This window comes from Miniopterus schreibersii (assembly GCF_964146895.1).
Source record: "Miniopterus schreibersii genome assembly, chromosome: 9".
Taxonomy (NCBI): Eukaryota; Metazoa; Chordata; class Mammalia; order Chiroptera; family Miniopteridae; genus Miniopterus; species Miniopterus schreibersii.
The window spans coordinates 39,743,974-39,771,862 of NC_138118.1; the positions used below are offsets into that span (position 1 = coordinate 39,743,974).

General features: G+C 35.9%; 1 protein-coding gene across 2 annotated transcripts in view; it reads left to right on the plus strand.

The window, feature by feature from the left end:
- Positions 1–3,252: 3,252 nt before the first annotated feature.
- Positions 3,253–27,889, plus strand: part of VPS41 (VPS41 subunit of HOPS complex) — a 184,657-nt gene continuing 160,020 nt past the window's right edge. Inside the window, exons 1-3 of one of the 2 annotated variants that reach the window (XM_081147819.1) lie at positions 3,262–3,307; positions 7,353–7,425; positions 11,898–11,936. In XM_081147819.1, coding sequence (XP_081003945.1) covers positions 11,904–11,936 — 33 coding nt within the window. In that variant the 5' untranslated portion in view covers positions 3,262–3,307; positions 7,353–7,425; positions 11,898–11,903. Of the gene's footprint in view, positions 3,308–7,352; positions 7,426–11,897; positions 11,937–27,889 lie in introns of both variants that reach the window. The other variant, XM_081147818.1, reaches the window with a different exon arrangement.

Here is a 27,889-nt window from a genome sequence, read left to right on the forward strand (position 1 = left end):
TTTATTTTTATGTGTATTTTTCCAATTATCTATCATGACTTTGCGTTATTTTTGTAATTAGAAAAATGGTCTTTAAAAAAATCTAGTGTGTTTGTTCAGGGAACCTCCCCGTAAACTATATCTTAAAACAACATCTAGAATATTAGAAGGTAACAGGTTTCAGTGGGTACACATTTTGAAAAACTAAACTGTAGAATAAGCTGAGGCTTTCCAAAATTGCTAATAATAACAAATATTATTTTAGCTATTTAGGAGAGAAAATTCAAGAAAGGCTAAGAACATTGCTTGGAGTTAGTAGTGTATTGTGGTGTAGCTTTGCTTGTCACTGGCTATCAGGAAAGACCATTAGACTAAAAAAGGTAGCAATCAAAGAAGGAATGAAAGCTAAAGATTGGGAAAAGAATCTATAAAGCACCACCTAATTATAAGGGGTATAGGGTCTACTATTTTTACCTTATTTTTCCGTTTTGCTAATTTTTCAAGTTTACTAAATTTAGAAATACTGTGTTATAATGGAAAATGTTGAAGCCATTTATATTGTTTAAAATATAAAATAGGTTATTATGAATAAAATGACTACAATTTATAGAGTTATTAAACTGTTTCAGACCTATACAACAAACTATGAAATAGATCCTTAAAACCAGTAAACCATTCTACAAATATAGTGTTTTAGGTTTGGTTTGAAGTCTCTCCACAGTATTAGGTCCTATATACTCCTATATACTGTGAATGAGAAGTTGACTCTTACCTCTACCTCCACAGCTTGAAGGTGGGAAAGGTGAACTGATGATGTACAAGAAAGAAACAGGTGATTTTTCAGAGAATGAAAGACTGTTAAGCCCAACATTTCTCAAACTTTAATGTAGATACCACCTGAGGATATTATTAAAATCCAGATTCTGGTTCAGTAGGTCTCTGCATTTGACTTCTAACAAGCTCCTAGGTGATACTGATGTTGCTGGTCTGTGGACTGCAATTTGAGCAGTAGGAGGCTAGAGGACCTCCTAGATAAAGGAGCCCCAAACTTTCATTTCACCTGAGAAAACTTGAGGCTTGGAGGTCACATGTGAATTTCATTTTGCTCATGGGCCCAGCATGAACCTGCTTGCTTCTCGGGGGTTTATTCCTCTAATTCATCTTTAAAAAAAATTTTTTTTAATTAAAAAAAAAAAAAAAAAAAAAGCATCACCCAAGTATATTTTTTCCAGTGTTTTTAGAGAGAGTGGAAGGAAGAAAGGGAGTGGGGAGAGAGAGAGAAAGAAACATTGTGAGAGAGACACACCCATTGATTGCCTCTGGCAGGAGCCTCAATCGGGCAGGGATCAAACCTGCAACCTGCCCTTGATTGGGAATTGAACCTGAGACCCTTCATTGTGTGGACTGATGCTTTAACCACTGAGAACACCAGCCAGGTCTAATTCATCTTTTCATATCTGTGTCTCTTCATCTTTCTAGTCTGTCTGGAAGGACATATAGTAAGAGATCTGATGCTCATCATATTTATTATAGTCAATACAGAACAATGACTAGGAAACAGACTTGGGGATCCAGAGTCTCTGAGGTTGTATGAGCAGGGAAGAATCTGCAGTGAACTTTGGCTACATCTTCAGTCAGATCAACTAGAGGTTTATGGGTAAGTCTGTCTCATTAAGGAAAATTACAGTTTGTGAGAAAAGTCAGAAAAGTAGAGGAGGCTAGGTTTATTTCTTTTTCCTGTGGAGACTTGACTGAGGGTTTCCATGGCCTCTTTTGTCTGCATAAGAGAGTCCTTGTGGGACTTGAAACCCATCATAAGCAATATTTGGTCCTGGGCTGCTTTGTAAGAAAATACCTTATTGCATTGAGTGCTTGGCTATGGACATCTAAATGCCTTAGGATTGGTTTTTCTTTATTTTCTTGTGACTCAGTGATAAGCAAATTGGAAGAGGGATCCCAGCAAGGCTTGGAGGAAGAGGATGGAGCTAAGGCTGTTTAGGCCCTGGGGAGAAGACAAGTGTCTCAGATGAAGTCACCCTGGCCATGGGAATCATGGATTGAGCAAGTTACTGCTAGAGACCTGGGAGGCACAGAACACTAAGTCAATGACTTTCTACTAGCTTAGAGTCAATAAGGACAGGGAGTCCAAAAGGGCACTGGATGCATATGATGTGTTGCCGTATGTGATCCCTCTGTTAGTTACCAACTGCTGGAGATGAGTGGAAAGAAGAAAATCTCTGTTTTTGTATAAGATACTGCAAATTCCTGAGGATTAGAAAGGAGAATTTAAAATGCCTGGAAAGCCCAGCCAGTGTTGCTCAGTGGTTGAACATTGACCTAGGATCCAGGAGGTCCCAGTTTGATTCCCAGTCAGGGCACATGCCCGGGTTGTGGGCTTGATCCCCAATGAGGGGAGTGCAGGAGGCAGCCAATAAACGACTCTCTTTCATCATTGATGTTTCTATCTCTCTCTCCCTCTCTCTTCCTCTCTCTAAAAGCAATAAAAATATATTTAAAAAATAAAATTCCTGGAAACATAAAGAGGGAATCATTCATTCTAAAGGTTTTAAGTAATACAGTGGTTTTACAGATTTTACCAAGGAGAAATTTTTATTCTATTGTGTATATAGTTACCTATAGAATATACTCAATACAAGTTTAACAAATTATTTAAACAAAGAATTTTTAATGCCAATGTCCAGATTCCAGAAGAAAATGTCAACTTAAAGTAACAAGCAGTAGAAGCTAGGTAAATATTTTTGGAGTATAAATTTTTCTCTGGTTCATCTCTACAAAGACTGTTTTATATTCATTTAATACACTTTTTTTTTAAAAAGGCAAGAACATTTTTAGACAAGTGGCATTTGGTAATCAAGTCCTTAGCATCAGATGAGGCCAAATTTAAATCCTGTTTCTGCCTCTTATTAGCTATAGGACCTCTGAGGCACGGTGTTCTCTATAAGTGGGAATAACAGTAGCGATTGCTGAAAGGATTAAATGAGATAATTCCTGCAAAATTGTAAATCCAGGCCCTGATACACAGTAAATATTAGTAAATATTATAATAATCAGGGAAAATAACACCAACAGTAAAGTAAAGCATTAAGAATGGTTATGTTCAGATTTTCCAAAGCATAACCTCACTGAGTTTGGAGAGTTGGAAGCAGAAATAAAGGCCCAATAACCTAACCAGATAGAAAAGATGTCCGGGCTCAGATGCTGCTAAAACTACATTTCCCAGCAGGCTCCGGGCCTCGGAGTATGCTTCACTGTTTCCGGGTATGTCACGTGACTACCGGGCTGCACCATGGCGGAAGCTGGGGAGCAGGTAAAGGGTACAACTGCTGGGCAAGGGTAGGGAAAACGTAGGTGAGGTTGGTTCGGACCTTGGAAAGGCGCGGGGGTGGGGGCTGCGGACCTGCTGGAGGGCCAGGCAGGCCCTGGGCAGGGCAGGCGGGTACCGAAAGGCAGTCGGGAGCAGAGCCGCGTGAGGGCACCGGGGAAAGCCCACCGACACACCCCCAGCGTTTGTGAGGAGGCCCTTTTTTAGGCTCTCCTCCTGTGGCCTGTGCTCGGTGAAGTTTTGGCTTGAAGGTTACCACAGGGACTGAATGCCCCTGGGAGGCGTAATAATAGATTACTTGAGTTTTGAGGCCAGGTAGCTGAAGTTTAAATTCCTTTCCACTCGAAGTAGCACAGTGATTTGCAGGAGGGCTGGGAGAAAGTAGATGATGAGTTTTGTTTCGTATCTGTTGCGTTTAGGTACAAAGCTAAGTCACTTATGGCCTGCAGCAGTGGTCAAGTGCATCTGTTCTGGAGCAAAAATGACTAGGCTCCAGTGCTGGTTCTCTTTCTTAATACGTGAATTTAGGCTGGTTATTTAACTTTTAAATATAAGATAGAGATAATATAGTGCTGTCTTGAGAAGGTGGTTTAAATTGGAATGAATTAGTACACAGAGTTAAAGTACTTACTAAAAATTGGGCATAAAGTTAGGAGACGAATTATTTGTTGCTCACAGAAGATCAGATGGCAATGACCAGTCAACACCTGGCAATGTGGCACTGGAGTTTAAGGTAGAAATTAGTGATTGCAGTAGTTATATTCATACAGGCAATAGTGGCAGCCAGACATGAGTTGAAATGACATAGGAACATAAATAAGACAAAAAGAGCAGACAGAGGCTGGAACCTGGGGAAATACCTTAATTTTCCATTTCCAGGGTCATTTTTAAGCTTAGCGCTGTTTTTCCTCACAAATTAACAGGGCCACCAGTTTCCATAATTGCCTCTAAGAAGTTATTTGTTGATGAGCTATTTAGTATCATAATAACAGAAGCTTACCAAGTTTCTAATTTGTACTATTGGCAACATACTTTACTTACATCATGAAAATGTGCCCTTTTTACATTTGATATATGCCGATAATTAAGAAATAGGTAGAAATTTGATTTGGGTGGTCATTGTGGTAAGAGCTTCCCTTTTCTGTTTTAGGCAGTTCAAAGGAAAATGCTCATTAAGCACACGTAATTTCATGACACATTGCTGGGTTTGATGATAGTGGTGAGATTGGTTTTCATACTGTTAACCTTTCATATTGAAATATAATTTTTTGGTGGTTTGATTTAAAAGCAAAAAAACAAGCTCCTTACATCCTTAGATATAGGGTAGTAGAAATGGAGAGAGTTGCTCTTAGTATTTACTACTGTTTTGTGCAGGAATTTGGCCAACCTGTCTGATGTAGAAAGACACATAGAAGGTTAGTGATAAAATAAAAATGCTTTGAATTTGTACAGCACTTTCCAGGTTAGAGAACCCTTTCACATTCGCATTTGGTCCTCAGAAAAGAATTCTGTGTGGTCAATGTTTATCCTGATATATATGTCAGGACAAGCACCTCCTATGTTCAGACTTTCCAGTGGTTTCTCTTTGCACTCAGAGGTAAAGCCAGAGTCCTTATAATGGCCTAGTTGCCCTACAGGACCTTTCCCCTGTTGCTCTCTCCCCTTTCTCTGACCTCATTTTTCACTACTTTTCTTCCCTTCTGTTATTTTGCATCAGCTATACTGGCTTTTTTACTGTTCCTTCAACAAAGCTGTCTTGTTTCTACCTAAGGGCCTTTGCTCATGCTGTACCGTTTTTCTGACCCGTGATATCTATAGGGCTTTCTCCCTCATTCCCTTTATGTCTTTTTCCAAGTGTTATCTTTTTTATTTTCAATTTTTATTCTCTCCTGAGGATATGTTTATTGATTTTAGTTTAGAGAGGGGGAAGGGAAAGAAAGAGAGGGAGAAAAACAAACAAACATCCATGTGAGAGAGAAACATTGATCTGTTGCCTCCCACATGCCCTCCTACTACCGGGTATCAAACCAGCAATCCAGGTATGTGCCCTGACTGGAAATGAAACTTGCAACTTTTTATCGTTCTCCCACCAACTAAACCACACGACCAGGGCTGTCCAAATGTTATCTTTCTGAGTGATTTCTTCCCTGACCATTATTTGAAACCTCTTCATTATTTTTTTTCTTCGTGCTCGTCTATCTTTCTCTGTATATTCTGTATGCTTCTGTGTTCATTTCTGTATATTCTCCCTATTAGAATGTAAGCTCCATGATGGCAGAGATTTGTTCACTCCTATATGCCTGACACATAGAGTAGTGCTTGATACTCAGTACATATTAAATGATTGAATTTTCCAGGTAAACAGGAGAAATTCAAACAGGTTACCTGCTCAGACTTGTATCTATAATAAATCTCTAGTCATCTATCTTCAAAGCTCATGATTTTTCACTAGAACACCCTACCTTTTAAAAAATACTTAAGAACCTAATTCTAAATAAGTTTTTGCTTTATGAAGTAGAATTAGCTCTTACTGCCTTTATAAATTTTCTTCAAGCCATTATTTCACTTTTAATGTCTTAACAGCCAGTAAAGGGTTAGAGTAGGCATTCACATCCTACCCCCACCCCCGGTGGTATCAGTGTCATTTTCAAAAATACCAGTCAGTAGTAGAAAGGAGGAAACATTCACAAATTGTCCTGTTTATTTTTTAAAGAAAGCGAATAAATAAATGTACCTATATTTAATCTATAAATTGTCCTTTGTAGATTAAAAGTGGTTAGGCTTTTCTCACTTTGCTTGTTTGTGCATTTCACATTTTACAGTAGGAAGCCATTAAAATCTCAACTAAGGTGGTAGGCCTTTATTATACAGTTTTGTTTTGTTTTAACCTCACTTGATATTTTTCCATTGCTTTTCAGAGTGGAAGGGGGAGAGAGAGAGAGAAAGAGAAAAAAACCAAACAGAAACAGAAACATCCATGTGAGAGAGAGACACATGGATTCGTTGCGTCCTGCACATGCCCCCACCTGGGGCCAGGGCTCAAGCCTGCAACCAGGTACCATTTTCCTTGGCCCAAATTGAACCCAGGACTCTTCAGTCTACGGGCCGATGCTCTAACCACTGAGCAAAACCAGCCAGGATTGTTATACAGTTTTTGAAGGCTAAAAGGGTGCAGAAGTGAAGTTAAATAAATTTGCTAATTGCTCTGATCTAATACTTTGAACCTTTTAGAAAATCTTGACATAATTTTTTCCTCCTCTAAATGCTTTAAGGAGTGAGATGTGCTTTAGAAGTAACTATGATAGGTTAGGGTAAAGGAAGCTTTTTTACTGTAAATGCAAATAGCTCTCCATGATAAGCAAGACAAAACTAAACCTCTCCTCTTAAAGGTTCTGGGCATTGTATTCTTTGGTGATTGCTCCTCCTGCCCCCATTTAATTTTAGGAAGAACCAGTATAGTGAGATCTGTACTGAGTTAACAAAATGTAAAACAGTTCATAGACTCTCAAACTAAAAATCACTTTTTGGATATGAATAAATATTTTTTAAGAGTTATTGGGATATCTTTGTTTATGCTGAATATGGTAAAGGTAGTTCCCCAAAATACCTACATATATGTTATATAGGAAGAGATAATAACTTGCCTTCTGCCTGGAAATCTTTTTTTTAAAAATATATCTTTATTGATTTCAGAGAGAGGAAAGGAGAGGGAGAGGGAGAGATAGACACATCAATGATGAGAGAGTCATTGATAGGCTGCAGCCCGCAACCCGGGCACGTGCCCTGACCGGGAATCGAACCCTGATCGCCTGGACTGATCGCCTGGATCCTAGGTCTATGCTCAACTGCTGAGCCACGCCCGGCTGGGCTGCCTGGAAATCTTCTAAACAGCAGTTTTTCTAGCACCAAAATGATTTATAGTTGACCTTCATAATCACAAATGCCCTACAATATTTGTCCATACCTCTCTTATGAATAACATTCTACTTGGAGTCTGGTTGTTTGTGTATTTATCTTGTCTATCCTACAGATTGCTGAGTCCTCAAGAATAAGGATGAGAGCTTACTCATGTCTGTAACTCTCACGAGGCTAGTGTTTTGCAGGTACTATGTGCTTAATACAACGTTTAAATGAATTTATTAGGGGGAGAATAACCTTCTGAATTGAAAATGTCAAATTGTAAGTAAGGTTCAATAGAATTTGGGTTGTTATTTTATCTTACTTGAAACTTTTCAAGGTTGTTAATTCAAATGTATTGTAGATTACTTGCACTACATAGATTCTTACTCTGCCAGCTCCCCAGGCACCCTTTCATCAGTAGTTATTGCCCTATTCAGGTTTTCTGACACTTCCTGATTGAGTTTTGGAAGGTTGTATTTTTCTTGGAATTTGTCCATTTCATCCAGGTTGCCCAGCTTTGTGGCCCATAGTTGTTCTTAGTATTTTCTTACAGTCCTTTGTATTTCTGTTGGGTTAGTTGTTACTTTACCTCTTTTGTTTCTGATTTTATTTGGGTCCTCTCTTTGTTTCTTGATGAGCCTGCTAAAGGTTCATCAATCTTGTTTATCTTTTCAAAGAACCAACTCTTGGTTTCATTGATCTTTTATTTTATTTTTTAATCTCTATGTCATTTATTTCTGCTCTGATCTTTATTATTTCCTTCTTTCTGCTTACTCTGGGCTTTTGTTGTTGTTCTCTTTCGAAGTCTTTAAGTTGTAGGGTTAGATAGTTTATTAGAAGTTTTTCTTGTTTTTTGAGGTAGACCTGTAGTACTATGAATTTCCCTCTCAGGACTGCTTTCATTGTGTCCCATGATTTGGGGTTGTTGTGTGTTCATTTTCATTTGTTTCCAGGAAGTTTTTTATTTCTTCCTTAATCTCTTTGGTAACCCATTCATTGTTTAATATCGTGCTATTTAGCCTCCATATGTTCGAATGTTTTTGAGTGTTTTTACTGTTGTTGATTTCTAATTTCATGCCATTGTTATCCGAGAAGATTCTTGATATGATTTCAGTCTTCTCAAACTTGTAGAAACTTGTTTTGTGTTGTAACATGTGGTCTGTCTTTGAGAATGTCTCATGTGCTCTTGAGGAGAATGTATAATCTGCAGCTTTGGGGTGAAATGTTCTGTAAATGTCAGTTAAATCCATCTGATCTAGTGTCATTTAGGGTCACTGTGTCCTTATTGATTTTTTGTATGGAAGACCTATCCAGTGAAGTCAGTGGGGTGTTAAAGGCCCCCACTATGACTGTATTGCTGTTGATCTCTACCTTAAAGTCCTCCAGAAGTTTTTTTATATATTTAGGTGCTCCTATATTGGGTGCATATATGTTTATCAGGGTTATATCCTCTTGTTGGTTTGATCCCTTTAGTATTATAATTTGACCTTTATTGTCTCTTCATGAATTTGAAGTCTATTTTGTCAGATACGAGTATCGCTACCCCAGCTTTTTTTTCATTTCCATTTGCATGGAAATTTTTTTTCCATCCCTTCACTCTCATCCTGTGTGAGTCTTTTATACTGAGGTAAGTCTCTTGTAAACAGCATATATTTGGGTCCTGTTTTCTAGTCCATTCAGCTACCCTATGTCTTTTGATTGGAGCATTTAATCCATTTACATTTAAGGTTGTTATTGATAGGTACTTACCTATTGCCATTTTAATTCTTTATGCCTGTGTTTTTCTCTCTCTCTGTATTTCTACTTCTTATTAAAGCAGTCTTCACTTTGACCATTTTTAAGTTTATGATTCAGTGGCATTAAGTAAATTCACATTGTTGTTCAATCATCACCAGCATTCATCTCAACAACTTTTCCTCATCACAAACTGAAAGTCCATACCCATTAAATAATAACCCTTCATTACTCCATCCCCAGCCTTGCTAACCTCTGTTTTACTTTCTGTCTCCTACAATATTTGTCATTTTGTGTCTGGCTTATTTTACTTAGAGAACAGCACAATTTTATAACATTTTCATGATTCGAAGTTAGATTATTTGAAAAATAGAGTGTGAATTTAAAATTTGCGTGAAAACCACTGACTTCTTAAATTGTAATCTTTCTCAAGGTTGAGCCTTGTTTCTTAGATCCCTCACTGGGGACATTCATGTCATTTCCTGTTTGCCTGTGTCTAGAGCAGGGGTGGGGAACTTCTGCCCCAGGGGCTGTATAGGGCCTGGGAAATGATGTGGTTTCAGGCAGGCGCAGGCAGAACTTGAACTTCAATAAATCTAGGAGCTTTTTTCGTAGCTAATTTTTAAGTTGATAATTTTGTATGGCCAGTGAATGGTATTATAAATATCCAAATGGCCTTTGGTTGAGAAAAGGTTCCCCACCCCTGCTCTAGAGCATTAAGCATAGGGCTTGATGAAGGAATGAAGCTAAGAAATAACAGACCAGGCTAATTCTCGAAGTTACTTATGCATTGCTTTGGTAGGATTGTGGACAAAAGTATAATTTTTTTGAGGCCATAGCTGTCTTTGGGAGGTTTGTGCTGGTGCTGAGGATAAGTCTGAGAGATACCTGGGTTAAATGTTCTTTATTGATTACTAGAGTTACAGGAAGTGCCTCCGAAAGCTTGGTTTTCCCTGAAGATGCAGGTTTCTGAGATCGTACTGCTTTCCATTGGGGAGCAAGAGTGTTTCTGGTTTAGAGTTTTTGAATTGAAATTTCTGGGTGGGGACTTAAGTTTTTGACTTAATCAAGAATATAAATGGGATATTTACACTTTACCCCTGGTGTGTATTTTAATGGATTCTAAATTTTAAAAAAATTCCTTCAGTTTAATACACGTTTTGAAAAGATTAGTTAAGTGTCCTTTCAGAGTTCTAGTGTTGGAAAATAGGAACCTGTATGTGGTTCATTGGCACAGTTGTGAAAGCTTGGTTTTGCTAATGCTACCAACTTAATAATCAGGGACTTTTAGAAAGTTCAACCTCTAAGCCTCAGTGTTCATACCTCAGAGGTAGTTAGGAAATTTTAAGATGCTATCCGTAAAGCATTTAGCATTATGAATATATATATATATATATATATATATATATATATATATTCAGTAAAGATGTCAGAATAGTGACTGTTAATATTAAGTGGGCTGTGTTCAGAAGAGAAGTGTAAGGATGGTAGGTGGACTAAAACCTGGAACTTGGAATGGTCAGCACAGAGGAGAAACAATTTAGAAGGATAGGCATGATATGTGTCATTAGCTCTGGAGAACTGTGAGATAGTAGTAGAATAATTTGATTTTTTTATTTGTCTTATTGGTGTTAAGAATAAAAAGTTACTGTGGAGAGATTGTATCTCCAAATTAATAAGAACTTCCTAATACTTACAATATCATTAAAGTAAGTTGGCTGCATTGGAATGTAGAGGAGAGCCTCATATTCATCATGGTTAATGATGTAACTACAGTAAAATTCTTAATTACAAGTAGCTTTCATCCCCATTTTACAGATGTTTTTTGAGAGCAGAGACTATATTGTCCACAAGGCTGATCTTTAGGCAGCCTGCCACCTGCCAGGTTCTAACTGATTTTCCATGAATAAAATTAAAATGTTTTCAAACACCAGATTTGTGTTTATCATGCTGTCCAATTTGCATTTAATAAGATATGCATTTAACTTTTTAAAAAATATTCATTTTTTTTGTTGAGAAAATATTTGTGTCTAAGACGTCCTTGCCTCATTTTTTTTGTTGTTCTTTCTTTATCTCATGGGTTGTTGTAAAATGCTTACATTCAGTGTCAGCATATTAGTTGTAACCTTTTATTGCTATTGATATCTATAAATACGTTAAGTAAATCTTCATTTTGCTGACCTCTTTGAGGATGCGTGGCATCAGCAGATTCTCTTTTTCAGTGGACAGGTGAGAGATTAGCAGGATCAAGTCAATTTTTCCCCTTTTTGCTTTGTTTTCTACAGAGCAGCAAGATTCATTGTCTAGCAAAAGGGAAACTGTTAAATGGTAGAATTTGTCTTCCAGTTAATGGTTTAAAGAGTGGATATAAATTATACAGCTTGTTTGCAGTGTCTGATAGGTACCACTCTAGGGGAATTCTTTTGTAAATGCTGTTTAAGCAAGACAATCATTTTGACTCAATCAGATTAATAGTATAATAATTAATAGCACAAGAGCTTTTCAGTACCAGATTGGCTTACAGATATTTTGAGATGGCAATTTCCTCTTCCTTTCTGAGATCAGTAAGGCTGCTTTGCCGGAGTCATTTCAATTTTTAGAAAGGGAAAAGCTTTTCATATACGTACATGACAGTTCCTGGGGTCATTTGTTTACCTGCTGACTACTCAGGGTAGGTCAGCAGGAACAGTGGATTTGTGTGGCCCCAGAGTTACCATCTCAGTCCTGCAGGGTGTAGAGAAGTAGGAGGTCTGTGAGAGTTGAACCTCGTGGAGTCCTTTAAACTGTATTTGCAGATTACCTCCAAAAAAGGGCAGGTGGATATTGGTGGTGGGAACATTTGCATTGAATTGCATTACATTTCAAAGGACTCGTTTCCTTTGAAACTATTTTTTATTCTTTTGTCATTGTTCTGACAATTTTCCCCCTCTATGTTTTGCAGGAAACCATGTCTCCTGAAGAATCTACTGATGAGTCTGAGGTAAGGTGGTGATTCAGGAGCCTGGGGATTTCTAGCTAACCATGTTCTCATCATAAACTTGTTCTGCTTTGCTAAATACAGCCTTTCCAAGGCTAGGGTGGTAAAGTAGGGCCATGGGAAATTAAGCCTTGGGGAAGAACATGCCAGTTGTCTTTAAAAATGTTTACTGGATTAGTTTAAAAAGGAAACACGAAAAGTTTTCTCCTCATCTTGAGCAATATTGTAACCTGAAGCATGTTGGTAGTGGGAAAATTGATGCAAAGTTTTATAAACTAATCTTGACATTTAAAAAATCTATTTTAAAAAATAGCCACTGGGCCCTGGCAGCGTGGCTCAGCAGTTGAGCATCGACCTATGATCCTGGACCTATGATCCAGGGGATAGCCGTTAGATTCCTGGTCAGGGCGCATGCTTGGGTTGAGGGCTCGATCCCCAGTAGGGGGCTTGCAGGAGGCAGCCAATCAATGACTCTCATCTTTGCTGTTTCTATCTCTCTCTCTCTCTCTCTCCCTTCCTCTCTCTCAAATCAATAAAAAAAATATTTTTTAAAAAAAGTTAATACTGAAGATGAGTCTGGACAGAGAGGCTAGGCACATCTTTGGTCTTTGGGGAAGAGGGAACATATGCAGAGAGCAAGGGATGAACTGATGAACGTGCATGTGCATTCATCAAACCATGAGGGACTCCTTGTGGCTGGAATGTAAGAGGAATTTGGTGAAATGAGGCTGGATAAGAAAACTAGGGTGAGGTTCTGAAGTTCTTAATCTGTCAAGCCAGACAGTTTGGATTTGATCCTGTGGACATTGGGGGTGCGTCAGCCAAAGCCTTTATTGTTGGGGGTTGGGATAGGGGCTGGTTGGTGACAGGTACACTGGAAAGAGACCCATGACATGACGTTCTAGTAAAAGTCCCCATGAGAGATAGTAGGAAGGTAGGAGTCTGGCCTGGGCAGTAGGAGAAGACAAAGAGGAAATGTTTCTCAAGTTCAGTCAATAGGAAGTATGTGAGAGATGAGCTATATGGGGAAGTCAAGAAATTTACAGAGTAGCTTAGCTGTGTTGTAGGAAAATGAGTAAATTCCACTTATAGGCAGTTAAAGGAAAAATACATTCTAAGCCTAAAGATTGATATGTCTATATTCAGAGGAATTTTTTTCCTCTAAAGTGGTACTTTTTAATCCAGTGGCAACTTCTTTTATAGTGGTTTTGTTCAGGCTGAAACAAATAATATGCTTTTATATTAAATATATTTTTAAACAAAAGCAAGTGAACACACTAATATCTGGGATTTTAAAATCCTACAAGTTACTACTTATAGAGGAAAGTTTTGAGCTCTCTTTGGAGCAAAGATGGTCCAGTGGAAATAGCAGTGTTGGTAATCCATTTTGATAGTGAACAACATTACAAAAAGAAACACATTTCGTATAGGAAACAGTGGTTGGCACTTTGGTAAGCTCTTTAGATACATTAATTAGCCTGGTGACTTGGCCATGATTATTACTTTTGCTTTGCAGAGGAAGAAAACAGTGTTTAGTTAACTTGCCTGTGGTCACTGGGCTGGTAAAATGGATTTGAACCCAGTGATCTGACTCTAAAGTCTGCTCTTCTAACTTCTTGTTCAATTACTGCCTCCAATTTCACTGTGCCCTCTCTAATTTTATGTCATACTCTTCCTCTATGTACCTTTGTAGAATTGGACAGGATTAAAAAAAAAAAAAAACTTCCTTCTAACTCCTGCCTATGTATAAAGTAATATTTTGGGTGATATTACAGAGTTTCGTTTGTTCACTAGTAGAAGAAAATACCAATTTCAGAATCTTTGAACTTTGCTTTCTTTTCTGGAGAATAGATAATTGTCTAGCTAATTTATATATAATATTAATAATTCTAATAATATTCCTGTTTTACCATAAAATAAAATTATTTATTTAGAAAATAACAATTATAAATATATTTATAAAATAATTATTTATAAAATAAGTAATGCTAGTTATAAGTTATATCCCCTTTGAAAAGTACATCTATCTCTGTGTGCAGAAATTTACCTGCAAGATTTTTCATTACAGCTTTGTTTATAATATAAAAATTTGGAAACAGGCTAAATATTCAGAAATAAGGAATTATAATCTTTTCAATTGAAAAAGCTTTTTACAAAAATGCTATTTAGAGAAGGGGTTGGCAAGCTTTTTCCATAAAGGTTTAGATAGTAAATATTTAAAGCTTTATAGACAAAGAGCCAATATTAAGGGTACTGTATAGGTATATAACCATATAAAAATATAAAAATCCACTTGGAGGCTGTACTAAAACAGGTGGTTGGCTGGATTTGACCATGGGCTCTAATTTGCTGATTCCTGATTTAGAGTATAATCTAGTTTCTCTCCATTCTCCAAAATCCACATATAAGCTTGGAAAAAAATGGCCATAAGGTGATATTATGTGATTGTCATTTTATTTATTATCATTATCTGCCTTCATTTTCTAAATTTTTCATAACAAATGTGCATTGCTTATATACTTAGTGGAACAACACAATTTTTTTTTTTAACAAAACACATTAGTCTCTGTATGTTTTATAGTAGTAGTTTGTGTTGATGTCACAGAACTTTTGGGTTGCAGAGCTATGGAGCCCAGACTGAAACTGCATGTCCTTACTTCCCCACCTCAAACTCTACCAAGGGATTTAGGGAAAAGGATTGGTTTGTTTCTTAGCCTCTTTAGTATATCCAAGATTTTAAATAAGCCAGAATTGTTTTTACTCTAATATACTACATTTTTTCTTGAGATGTTTTTTATTTTGGGATAATTGTAGACTCATGTGCCCTTGTAAGAAAAAACTGGGTATATACCCTTCACCCAGTTCCCAAAGGGTAACATCTTGCATAATTCTAGTATATCACAACTAGTAAATTGGTATTGATAAAACCCACAGACCTATTCTCATCTCACCAGTTTTATATACATTCATTTGTGTGTGTGTATGTGTGTGTGTATTTAGTTCTTTGTCCTTTCATCACATGTGAAGATCATGTGACCACCACTGTATTCAAAATACAGAACAGTTCATCAAGTTCCCTAGTGCTATCCTTTTATAATCATGGCCACTACCTCCCCCACATTCATCCCCTTGCAACCACTAATCTGTTCTCCATCTCTATAATTTTAAGTATTACTTCTTAATGGTTGCTCTGGGTATTAAAACATACATACATAATTTATCACAGTGTCTGGTGTCCATGATGTTTTACTACTGGTCAAGTGTTAATTTCCATGTATGCCCCTTTATCCTTCCCACTTTTTATTTTTTTTTAATTTTTAAATTTAATTTTTATTTTTTTAAATATATCTTTATTGATTTCAGAGAGAGGAAAGGAGAGGGAGAGAGAGAGAGAAACATCAATGATGAGAGAGTCATTGATCGAGCCCGCAACCCGGGCATGTGCCCTGACCGGAAATCAAACCCCGATTGCCTGGATCCTAGGTAGACGCTCAACTGCTGAGCCACGCCTGGCTGGGCTATCCTTCCGACTTTTTAAACACTGTTGTCTTAATATTTACTTTATATTCATTGAGTACATCAGTTGTTATTAAACTTTTTGCTTCCCCTATCAAATATGATTTAAGAAACTCATGAAAAGGATAATTTAGTATATTTACCCCTTTTTAACCATTCCTATGTTAAAATTCTAAGTCGTCTTTTGTTATCTTCTATCTTTTGTTCCTTTCTGTTTAGAAAACTTTAGCCATTCTTTAGGAATAGATTTGCAACCCACAAATTCTCTTAGTTTTTCTTCATCAGAGAATGTCTTTATTTCCTTTTCATTTTTGAGGGATATTTTCACCAGATATAGCATTTGCAATTGACAGGTCTTTTCTTTTAGAACCTGAGAAATGCTGTGCCACTTCCTTCTGGCCTCTCATTTCAAATGAGAAATGCATTGTCATTTGAGTTGGTGCTCCTCCATAAATAATGTGTCAAGTTTCCCTGGCTGTTTTCAAGTGTTGTTTGTGTGTATGTGTGTTTACTTTAATTTTCAGAAGTTTAATTATAATGTCTCTTGGTATGGATTTCAATTTGTCTTTTTTGGGATTTGCTCAGCTTCTTGAATCTGTAGGGTTATGTACTTCCCCAAATTTGGAGAGTTTTCAGCCATTATTTCTTTGAATACATTTTCAGTTTCACTCTTTCTTCTCCTGCTGGGACTTTTAGTATGAATGTTAGCCCTTTTGTTATTGTTCCACAGGCCCCTGAAACACTTTATTTTTTTCAGTCAATTTCTCTCTATTGTCCAGATTGGGTAAATTCTATTGATCTATTCTCAAGTTCATTGGTTCTGTCCCCTGTCATCTCCATTCTGCTATTGAGCTCATCCAGTAAATTATTTCTTTTGGTTATTATATTTTCCATTTTTAATAACTTCTGTTTTTTTGTGGAGATATGCTGTTGCTTCATTTATTTCAAGGGAATTTTTAATTGCTTGTTGAAGCACTTTTACGATGGCTGCTTTAAAATCCTTGCCAGATAATTCTAATATCTGATTCATTCTTGTGTATTTTAAAGGAAAACAATAATTAATGAAGAATCATCACTTCAATTTTTCAGGTCCACTTATTGTGTTCCATGTGTTGTGCTGAGTGCTTTATATGGATTACCTCATTTAATATGAACCCCAACTTATCAGGTACTATATTTGGCAAGAGAGGCTGCCTATGCTGCAGTAACAAAGAGTTCCAAAATTGTTGTGGCCTAACATATCATAGATCTTTTTCTGAGTAGATTCAGTGGTTCAGGGAGAGGAAATCGCGGTATCAATAATACAGAAATGTCATAGTTTTCCTCAGGGTGTTTTCTATTTATGTATGGACCAGTATACTTTAGTCATACAGCTGGAAACTGAAGCAACTCTGCTTCATGGAGATATGTATTTTTTTAAACCCTGCTTGCTTCGAATAGGTTCTTGCTATATTAGTTAGTTAGAAGTACGTTGCACCTTTTCTTAAAATAGTTTAATGTGTTGTACAAAGAAATTTGCAGTAGAAGCATCAAATTGTTAGCCTAACCTTTCAAGACTGAACTTGTATGGCAAAGAGAAGAATGACAAGGGAAAACCCATCAGGCTAAAGAGGGGTGACAAGGAAATAGAGGAGTGTACCTAATGGAAATTGACTTGCAGTAAGGTTTGCTTTTTACCAGGTATGGGTTCCTGTGACCTTTTGTTATTTGTAAAAGCAACTGAATAGTTAAACTAAGGATTATTCTGCTTATAGTGGGTTTCTTTGCAACAAAGATTGCATGTAAATTACATTACCCCTTGCCTGGGCCATGGCCTGTAATGATAGAAAGTTAATTAGTGTCACTTCTGTGTTTATGACTTTTGTTACCATTATTAACAAACATACTCCCTAAATAGATGTTCATTCAGATCTGGCTTAGTTATTGCAAATATCGCCATTAGGAGGTCTTGAATATATTACACATATTAATTTTAACAAACCAAGTAGACTGACAAATAGCTATTTAAAATAAACCTACGTGCAGTTTATGTTGAATGAGAAATTAATATTAAAATGAAATGCAACTTCTAGATAAACCAGCCACATGGAGTACTCTTTTTCAGTTTTGTAATAATGAGAATCAGTCATTATGAGAAATCAGGAGATAGATTATTTGAAGTCAGAAAATGCGTCACACAAAAATTATTTATTTGTCTTACCTGGTGGGTAGAACATTGTGAATCATTTATTGAAATTAAATTGATTCTTTACATGTATTAATTTTTATAAACAAATTTATAGTAACTAAAATGGTAATGTACCTTGTTATGAGATTGATTGCTGAGAAAAATGAAGCATGGAATTGTAATAGATCCTTCCAAGTAGCCTTTGAATGAAAAATTTACTCTTTCATTTAATGAGCTGTTAATATTAACAAGTTCTGCTGACTGTTGCATTATTCAGGCATGGATAAACATTCCCTTTGAAGCAAATACTATAAAAATTATGTTTGGAAACTTAGTAGAAACTTTCTGGATGCAAATACAGATTTGTGAACCTGTATTTCTGCCACTTATTAGAGATTGGAAAGATAAACATGACTCTAGGATGATATATCTTTGAACAGAATTTATAATTTCGCTACTTAGGAAAAAAAAATATTTTAGGCAGTTCAAGATAGACTGATTGATCATTGTATTCACTCAGCAAATATTTATTGAGTACTTTTGTCTTCTGGGTGCTAACATATACCAGTATTTGATGGAGGGAGACAATAAGCAAAAACATACATATCAGGTGGTAATAAACATTGTAGATTAAAAAAAAATAACATTGAGTAATAGGACTGTGGAGTGGGCTGAGGAGGTACTGATTTATCCTGGTCAGGGAAGGCCTCTGTAAGAAGATGAAATTTGAATAAATACCTGGGGAAAAGGTCTTGTAGATAATTGGAAGAAAAAATGCACTACTGTCAGGTGGGGTCATGCTAGACATCTTCAAGGATGTGAGTGGGGCTGGAGCTGCGTTGTAGGAAATGAAGTAATGAATGGGCAAGAACATAGCAGCCTGTAAGTCAATTTATGAATTTTGGATTTTTACTGTAAGATGGGAAGACATTGGAGAGTCATTGTTTTAGTAAGATCACTCTAGGTGCTGTTTGAAAAGTGAAAATAGAAGTGTCTATTTAGGTCCTTGGCCCACTTTTTAATTGGATTGTTTGTCTTTCTTTTGTTAAGTTGTGTAAGTTCCTTATATATTTTGGATATTAACCCTTTATCCCATGTGTCGTTGGCAAATATGTTGTCCCATATAGTGGGCTCCCTTTTTGTTTTGTTGATGATTTCTTTTGCTATGCAGAAGCTTTTTATTTTGATGCAGTCCCATTTGTTTATTTTCTCCTTAGTTTCTCTTGCCCTAGGAGATGTATCAGCAAACATATTGCTATGAGAGATGTCCGAGGTTTTGGTGCCTGTATTTTCCTCTAGGATTTTTATGGTTTCACATCTTATATTTAAGTCTTTTATCCATTTTGAAATTACTTTTGTTGAGAGTATTACAGATGTACCCCCCCTTTTTTGTCCACCGTTATTTTTATTCTCTTTGATTCTTACTCTATTCTTAGTAATGGCAGAAAATTGATTGGCAGAATAATGGTCTCCTCAACATGTCTACCTGTTAATCCCTGAAACCTGTGACAATGTTATGTTATGAGGTAAGGGAAATTAAGGTTGCAGATGGAAGTAAGTTTACTAATCAGCTGACTTTAAGATAGGGAGATTATCCTAGATTGTCCCAGCTGGGCCAGTTTAGTCACAGGGGTTTTTACAAGTAGAGGAGGGAAGTAGAGAAAGTCAGAATGATGTGATTAAGAAGGACTCAACCCTTTGAAGGTGGAGAGGGAGGAGGGGACGTAAAGCCAAGGAATGCAGATGGCTTCTAAAAGCTAAAAAAAGCAAGGCTCCTCCAGAGCCTCCAGAGGAATACAGACTGCTGGCATCTTTTTTTGTTTTTTAATATATCTTTATTGATTTCAGAGAGAGGAAAGGTGAGGGAGAGAGAAATAGAAACATCATTGATGAGAGAGTCATTGATCGAGCCCATAACCCGGGCATGGGCTGGAACCCCGATCGCCTGGATCCTAGGTCGACGCTCAACTGCTGAGCCACGCCTGGCCGGGCCAGACTGCTAGCATCTTGATTTCAGCTCAGTGAGGTCTGTATTGGACAATAAGACAGCAAATTGGTGTTGTTTTAAGCCACTGAGTCTATGGTAATTTGTTATAGCAGATATGGGAAACTAATGAAGTAAATAATAGGATTGGGTGATGTTCCCTTAGCATTTTTTATTAGGCTTTATTTCTCAGGATTTGGGGAATAAAATACATTTAGCAAGGGAAAACATACTGAAAATAGTTGTAGTGAAACTGCTGATACTGTCAGGAGCTATATTTTTAGAAAATTTTGTGTGTCTCCTTTCTGATAATTACTCAAGAATGAAAGTGGCGATCGCACTTGACAGTTAGGGCTTGATTGTACCATGTCAGAACTGTAAGTTATTTCTCTGCAGATTGGATTTGATTTATGAAAATCTACTAGGAATTTTTACATTTAAATTCCTAACAGGAGATGACTGAGCTACATGTGTTTTTTTCCATTAAAACCCTCTTTGAGAGTTTCAATATCAGGGTTTTGAAAAGAATTGAGAAGTTTTTAATATTTCTCTGTTATGCAATGGGTTAAATAGCTTACAGATTTTCTGTTCTTTGAGAATTGTTAATAGAACTTGCTGCTAAAACTGTATAGGTCTTTCTGCAGGAGATAAGCTATAGTACTCTGATGACTTTTCCCAGTTTATTCTGTGGTTATCTTATTCTATTTATCTTTAAAAGTATTAACCCTCGGACTTATTATTCACTTTTCTGGTTTATTAATGACTTTTTGCTTTTACTTTTGTTAGTTAGTGTTTTTGGTTCCTTGCAGTGCCCATCTTCCTACTATCACATAAGTATTAGCTTCTCCTTGATTTTGGTAATTATTTATCTTAATTTTTATTGTTGTTGTAGCTTTTTATCTCCACAGAAACTTTTGATAAGCTGTCAGAGACTTTGATGAGGGTAGCCAGCAAGGTGCTTCTTTTGCACCTGGAATATGGAATGTACAATTGAAAGATACTTGAGGTATTTAATCTCCTCCGAAACATAAAGTAATCCCAAGAACTCTAGCATTTTCTTTTTTATATAAGAATAAACATAAATTATAAAGAAACGTAAATTTTCATGAAAAATTTAGTTTGCTGGACCTCTTTGTACTGCTGTGAGAAGATGATAGAGCTTCATTTCTGTATATTTATCTATAATTCTAATTTATGCTGTATCAGAATAGCCACCCCCTCCCCTCTGTTTGATAACTCCACCTCCCCATCTGTAAATTAACACATAGTTTAGATGATCTCTGAGGTTCCTTTTGGCTGATACTATATGATTTGGCTTTTCTTGTGTGGAAATCTCAATGAAAATGTCTTAAAAAAGCTTCTTACTAAACTTGGTCTGCTGTTGCTACGTACTTTTGTTTTCACTGTTCTTTATTAGGTACCCCCAGTTTTGTTAGGTGAAGTTCAGAACAATGAAAAGGCATAAACCCTGCTTCTAAGGATGTTGTGATCACTAAGGCATATTGAGAAGAAAGGAAAAGAGGGTTATGTTGGCTTTAGTGGCAGGAATTGTCCACGTGAATGGCATATCTTGAAGATTGGTAAGGCTATTCCATATGGCTGGAAGGAAATGAAAAGCTTATTTGCTTTTTTTGTGGTTTTTTTTTTTTTTTTTTTTTGGTCCTTCTCTATATATCCTTATCGCTTTCCCAATATAAAATAAATGATGGGAGTTGATCCTGTTTATGGTATTTGGCTTGGGGCATGGGAACCTTCACCTTATATTTTTCCTTCTTCAATTGAACATGAAATTCTGATACTACAGGGCAAAGGAGAGACCAGGGTTTATGAAGACTGCATATCTTGTGAATCTTAAGTAGAGCTCTTCAATTATTAAAGGCTCAAGTTTTTCTCTTTTCCAGTCAAAGTGGTAAGGAAAGCAGTTTTCAGAGATAAGAGTCTTAGTCCAGTAGATACAATGTTTTGAAGAGGATGTTGAACAATAGCTGTAAAAATACTGTTTATTTTTGTCATATACTTATTTCTGTAGTAAACATAATACATGTTTATTTTAGAAAATTTAGAAAATATTGGTAATAGCTTACAATAGTGATTTTTATTTTCTGTCTTCTGGAATAATGACAGCAGCCCTGTGATGTGGGCCCTATGATTACTTTCATTCTATAGATGAAGAGACTGAAGCATAGGAAGATTACTGTTTTGGTAGTGGTTATTCTGGTCCCCCCCATATCTATATAAATTTCTTCAATAAAATTTGGATCATGCAAAGCAGGTTTTATGACCTATTTTTTCACCTAATACAATGTTTTGAGAACATTTCTCTTTGTTATTAGTCTTTGAAAATAGATTTTCCAGGATTTCGCAACCTTAACATTATTGGCCATATAATTTTTTGTTCTGGGAGATTGTTCTGTACATTGTAGAATGTTTAGCATCATCCCTGGCCTATGCCCACTAGATGCCAGTAGCACCATCTCCTCCTCCCACTCAGATGTAACAACAAAAATGTCTCCAGACATTGCCAAATATATAAATGTCCCAGGAGCACAAAATCACCTCCGGTTGAAGATCACTTATTTAACTGTATGTGTTTTATGCTTTTATACATTTTTTTATACAGTTCTTCTCATCATAGAACTTTTTTTCTGGAAAAGTTCAAGATTGATATAGCATATTTGGAGATGTCCTGTATTGTCCATGTACATTTATTGATACGATTATAGTTTTAAATAAATGTATATTTACATATGATTTATACAATGATACTTAGTTTTTTGACTGTTTGTTACTTTGTTGATAATATGTTGTAGTCAATAGATCTGTTCCTTAAAAATTTTGTTAGTTATGTTTTTGAGGCTCAAATTGTATGTTTTGATTGACTTACAGTATAATTTCAGTTATGCTTTTTAAAAGAAAGTCTTGTTTGTATTTGACACCAGTTGTGTTTTGTTTTATTTTTTGTTCTCTATCTTCTCTAGTAGTGATAAAAAATATTTTAGTATACCATAGGCTATGATTTATAAAGAGAAACTTTATAAAATGTGAATTTTCTAAAATTTAAATGTTCTGATATTAGACTTTGATAGCTTTTTTGTATCTTAAACTTAGAAGGTTGACTACCAGTTTTGAATATTTTAGTTTTCCTTAAGGTAATTAGAATTCTAGAGAGAATGTTCTAGAGGAGGAAAGACTTGATTTTATACCTTCGTATTCATGGTTGATTGTTAACTTGCTTTTTATTAATACTTGGTTTTTCACTGCGGAAGTTTAAATCACATTTTTTTAATAATTTTTTTGAGTATGTTAGTGTTCCCTATTATGTCTAGCTTTAAAACAATGGATATTTATTAAAAGGATTTGTCCCTAGTCAGTTGTTATTGATGACATGAGACCAACTAAACCATTCACCTTATTAAAATTCTTAGAGGTTCAGTTGAGATCTTTCTCCTTGTCTAGGAGTGCTCAACTGGTGGTGTTTTTCACTAACTTAACTTGGATTTTGTATCTTACCTCTCCTCTTCAGTCTTTCTAGTGTAATTTTATTGGGGGCGGGGAGGGCCCAGAAACAAGACAAGACTGGATTTTAATAAATGGTATCCAGAAATAAAATTTTAAGTTCTATATATTAATAGTAACAACAAAAAATATAGTAATCTCTCTGTTAACCTCCAGAATTTATGTGACACACATTTTAAAAAGTGAAAATCCAAGTCTTCATTTGGACTGTAATAATGGTTTGTAAAATGTACTAGTGTATGGAAGATATGGATAAAGTGAAAACAGCATGAAAAATTGGTTGTAAACACCAAAAAATTGCTTGTACACGAATTTGAAATTATCAGGCGAAAAGGGCAATATTCTTGTTGGTATACCGATCGTAAGTTAGGTTATAGCACTTCCTCCATGCAAATTTACCCTGTAACATTAGTAACAAAATAAGAGTCTTTAATTGCCTTAATTTGTTACCCCAAAAGTAATTTTTTTTGCTTTTAAGTTCAAAATTCAGTAAGAATGACTGTGATATGAAATTTATTTTCAGAGTTTTCTGGAATCCTTTGTGATGGTTTAAGGACTTGTCTTGAGTTAAAAGTGCTGTACACTGAGTGAAAATCCATGCTAGTTGAGGAATTGATTCTTTTTAAAGGAAAGCTGCAAATTTTTCTTGTATGAATAAATGTCACTGGTCATATCTCCGCTTAGCTGCAACTTGGAACTTGTACGATTTTACTGCGTTGTCATAGAAACACAGTTTACTCTCATCTTAACTAAGACTGTTGATGGTTTTATTTGTAGGTTTGCCCGATTATTAAAATTTAACCAAAATGATTTGCTTTTACTAACACTGGGTGGTTTTTCATGGAAGTTCAAATCATACAGAAGCCTTTTTTTGTGTTTAAATTTTTTAAAAAGTGAAATTCTATTAAATCTGCTTGATTTTTTAAAAAAAAATTTTTATTCAAAATGTGATATATAGACTGCAGCAGTAGAATAACCTCTGTGAATTGTATTTTTGAATCACTTTCCATTTTCTTTGTTTACAACAAGCAGAAAAAAAACCTTAAAGTTCACCTTTAGCTTGCTTTAACTTAACATGAAAGATACCTGTCAGAAAAGCGTGAAAGGCTATATCAAGTGCCTAATGTTGGAGTTTTTATTTTATTTATGGTTTTTGAAGCCTAGCATGAATGCTTCAGTGAATTGTGTTGTGAAAGTATTTATTTTTGTATATATATGTGAGAGGAATTACTTAGTTTTCACTTATAAATAAGACAGGCAAACCTTATTTACAGTAACTTTATCTAATGGTCTGTGGATGAGTGCTTTTATGTAAAATAGTCAAGAGGCTAGAATTAACTTTTCACATTGGATGCACATTTGATGTCCAGACTTGAGCAACATGTGGCATCTTATTATAAAGACTACCATTCAGGATTCAATTTGTATTTAACACATTTACTTCAGAATGTACACATTATTTTTCCACATTTAATGTTAACTTTGTAATGATTTCTATTTCTTGTAAGTGTATAAGTAGAGTGTTAATTTGTTTATTTGTTGCCCCTTTTTTTGGTGATTTTCCTTTTTCTAGGTTCTTTATACTTGGTTAATTAGCTATTTCATATTTTATTTTAATAGCAGGTCATTTTTTGACATGTAACAGCTCCTTGGGTTGAGTTGATTATCATTAGCTACTTTTTTAAAGAAGTATATAGATAACTATGCCTATTATAAACTTATTCTTGCAAAATAACTATGCTTTTGGATAACTGGGCTTATTATAAACTTATTCTTGCAAAATTAATAGTAGTTAACACTGTCTTTGATTTTAACACTCTGTTACTAAATAAACAACTAATAGCTTGTGTATACTTAGAGAAGAAAAATTGACAGCTCATCATACACATGGAATAGTGATTTTTTAAAACCAGGTTTATTGCTCTTAAAATGTAATTACTACTCTTGTAGCTAAACTACATGATGGCCTCTAATGATCCTCACCTATTTTTCCTGCCCTTGTGTTCTCTCTTCCCACTCTGAATCATGGCTGACCTGTATGATCAACAGAATATTGCTGAAGTGTCAGTGTACGACCTCTGAGGCTAGGTCATATATAACATTGAAGCTTCCAGTTTTCTTTCTCTTGAATCACTTACTCTGGGGGAAGCCACCTTTCATGTCCTTAGGAGAGGTCCATGAGGCAAGGAACTATAAAGCCTCCTGTAACAGCCAGCACCAGCTTGCCAACCCTTTGAGTGAGCCATCATGGAAGCACATACTCTACCCCATTCAAACCTTCAGATGGTTGCAACCTCACCTGACATCTTGCCTGCGAGATGAGAGGCGTTGAGTCTGAATCACATAGCTAAGCTACTCTTGTATTGCTTATCCACCGAAACTGTAAAATACTACATATTTGTTGTTTTAAGTTAGTAAATTTTGGTGTAAAATTGACAGCAATAGATAACTAATGCACCTGCTAAATAAACACATTTTAAAACATTTTCTATTGATCCTGTAGTTCATATTATTTGTAGACATAAATATTGGAGGCTTACGTTGTGATTTGTAGCATCATTTTCATAGGAGATTGGGTAGTGTGTTATTCAAAGCATTGTTTCTAGAACATTTATAACTGAATTTGAGTTTTGTCTTTTTGGTGTGTGTTTTGATGAAATTACTTAAAATTTCTTATCATCAGGGTCTACTGAAAATTTGTAAAATGGAATAAATATACTTAAGTCTCCATAGTGTGTTTTTAAAGTCAGTATGAAATGAGATATCTGATACTAAGCCGATGACATAATGTTTGCTATGTCTCATCCTTCCATTTATGCACAAATTAGCCTCTTTCCATGTGAAGATACCGTTTTTTGCCCTAGAGGTAAAGACTTTGGTATACCTTTGACTTTGCAGTCTCTTCCTCGTGTGTCCTATCAGTCTTATATACTTCAGTAGGCCCAGCACTTCTTACTCTATGAGTCATTTTTTCTTTACTTAATTTTCTTTTTACTGTTATATGCCTTGGTGTGATTTTCTTCATATTTATCATGCTTGGGGTTGCAGAGCTTCTTGAATTTGTGGGTTGATGTCTTATGTTTTAATAAATTCTCAGATAGAGAGCAGGCAGACAGCTCTGGTGGGGAGTTTTTTTGGGGGGGTGGAGGGATTGAGCAAAAAAGAAAAAAAAAAGGAGAAAGAACTCAGGGGCAGGGACAGTAGTGTTGTGATTGCAGGTGGGTGGTAGGTGGAGATGGAAGAAGGTATGGGGGGATAAATGGTGATGAAAAAAATAAAGTCTCTAATAAAAAAATTCTCGGTTGTTACCTCTTAAATGTTGCTCCTGCCTCCCTCCCATTTTCCTTAACTTTCTGGGACTGTAATTAAAAGTATGTTAGGCCTTCTTACTGTGTTCCACATATCTCACACATTCTTTTCTTTTGTTTTTTTTCACCCATTTTTTCCCCCCCTAGGCTTCCCTTTGAATATATTTGATCTTATCTTCTACTTTGCTAATGTTCTGTTAAACCATCTATTGAGTTCTTAATTTCAGTTCTAAAACTTTGGATTCTTTTTTACAGATTACAACTCCCTGTTGAAAGTTTCTATCTTTTCATCTATTTTCTCCATCATTTCCTCTGTTTTTGTGAACATAGTTATGTTAGTCATAGTTATATTAAAGTTCTTTTCTGCTAACTGCAATATCTAGATCACCCATAGGTCTGTTTTTATGGTCTTTTTTTCCTCCTTGATTTTTAGTCATTTGGTCCTGTCTTGTGGCATACCCAGTAATTTTTTATTGAATTTTCAATATTGTAAGTGAAAATTCCCGGGAGAAGTTTTCTTTCTCCCAGGAGTCACCCTTCCCTTTACTGGGCAGATAGGTTTGGGTTATTTACCTTACTCCAATCCGAGATTGAAATGAGTCAAAGCTAGATTGACATTTTGGTAAGCATTTTTTTGTGTGTTCCTTAGAATCTGTGGTGGTGTTCACAGGACCTCATTTGCTGATGGCTTCTGAACATTAATTCTTATTTTCTCAGCATATCAAAGCAACTGGTTTGTTTGCATTTTTTGAGGCTTTCTGTTTAGCTTTTTAGCTTCACATCTCATACAGGTTTGAAAATTGGGAGTTGTCTCATGGGGAAAAGTATCTGCCTTACTCTTCCACTGGGATCTTAGCCCCTCAAGTCTCCAATTTGTCACGCTATGCCGACAAGTACCAAAAGGTTTGCTGCTTTCCATACCTTCAGCAGTAGCCATCTTCCCAGGCAAGAGCTTGGGTTTTCAGCTCCTGTCCTGTACCCAGAATTGGTACATCCCACTAGGAAGAATGGCTGTAGAATGTCAGCTTACCTCACCTCACCATCCTTTCTCCACCACCTTGGAATCATTCATGGTCCTTGTAGTTCAGGTTGCCTCAGCAGCCCTTTAATTGGTGCCTTTAGACTGATGTTGCAATATATTTTGTTAAGCCTTTCTGGTTATTCTGGGTTGGAACATTGATGTGCGTAAGCTACTCGAGTACTAGCTGGAAGGTGAAGGCTATACAATTATTTTTAAAGGGAAAGTCCATGAGTAGATTATTTTTATGAACTTCTGTTTTGGCCAGCTTTATCCTATCACAAGTATTGATATATAATATACATTGTTTTGGTTTCTCATTACATACTGATGCAGTAAAGTAAAATCTTTTTCTGAATCACTGTAATGATTTTTATAACTATCCTTGATTCATTAATTAATGGCCATTATAGTCAGTAGAGATTCCTAACTTTATTCCATAGCCAT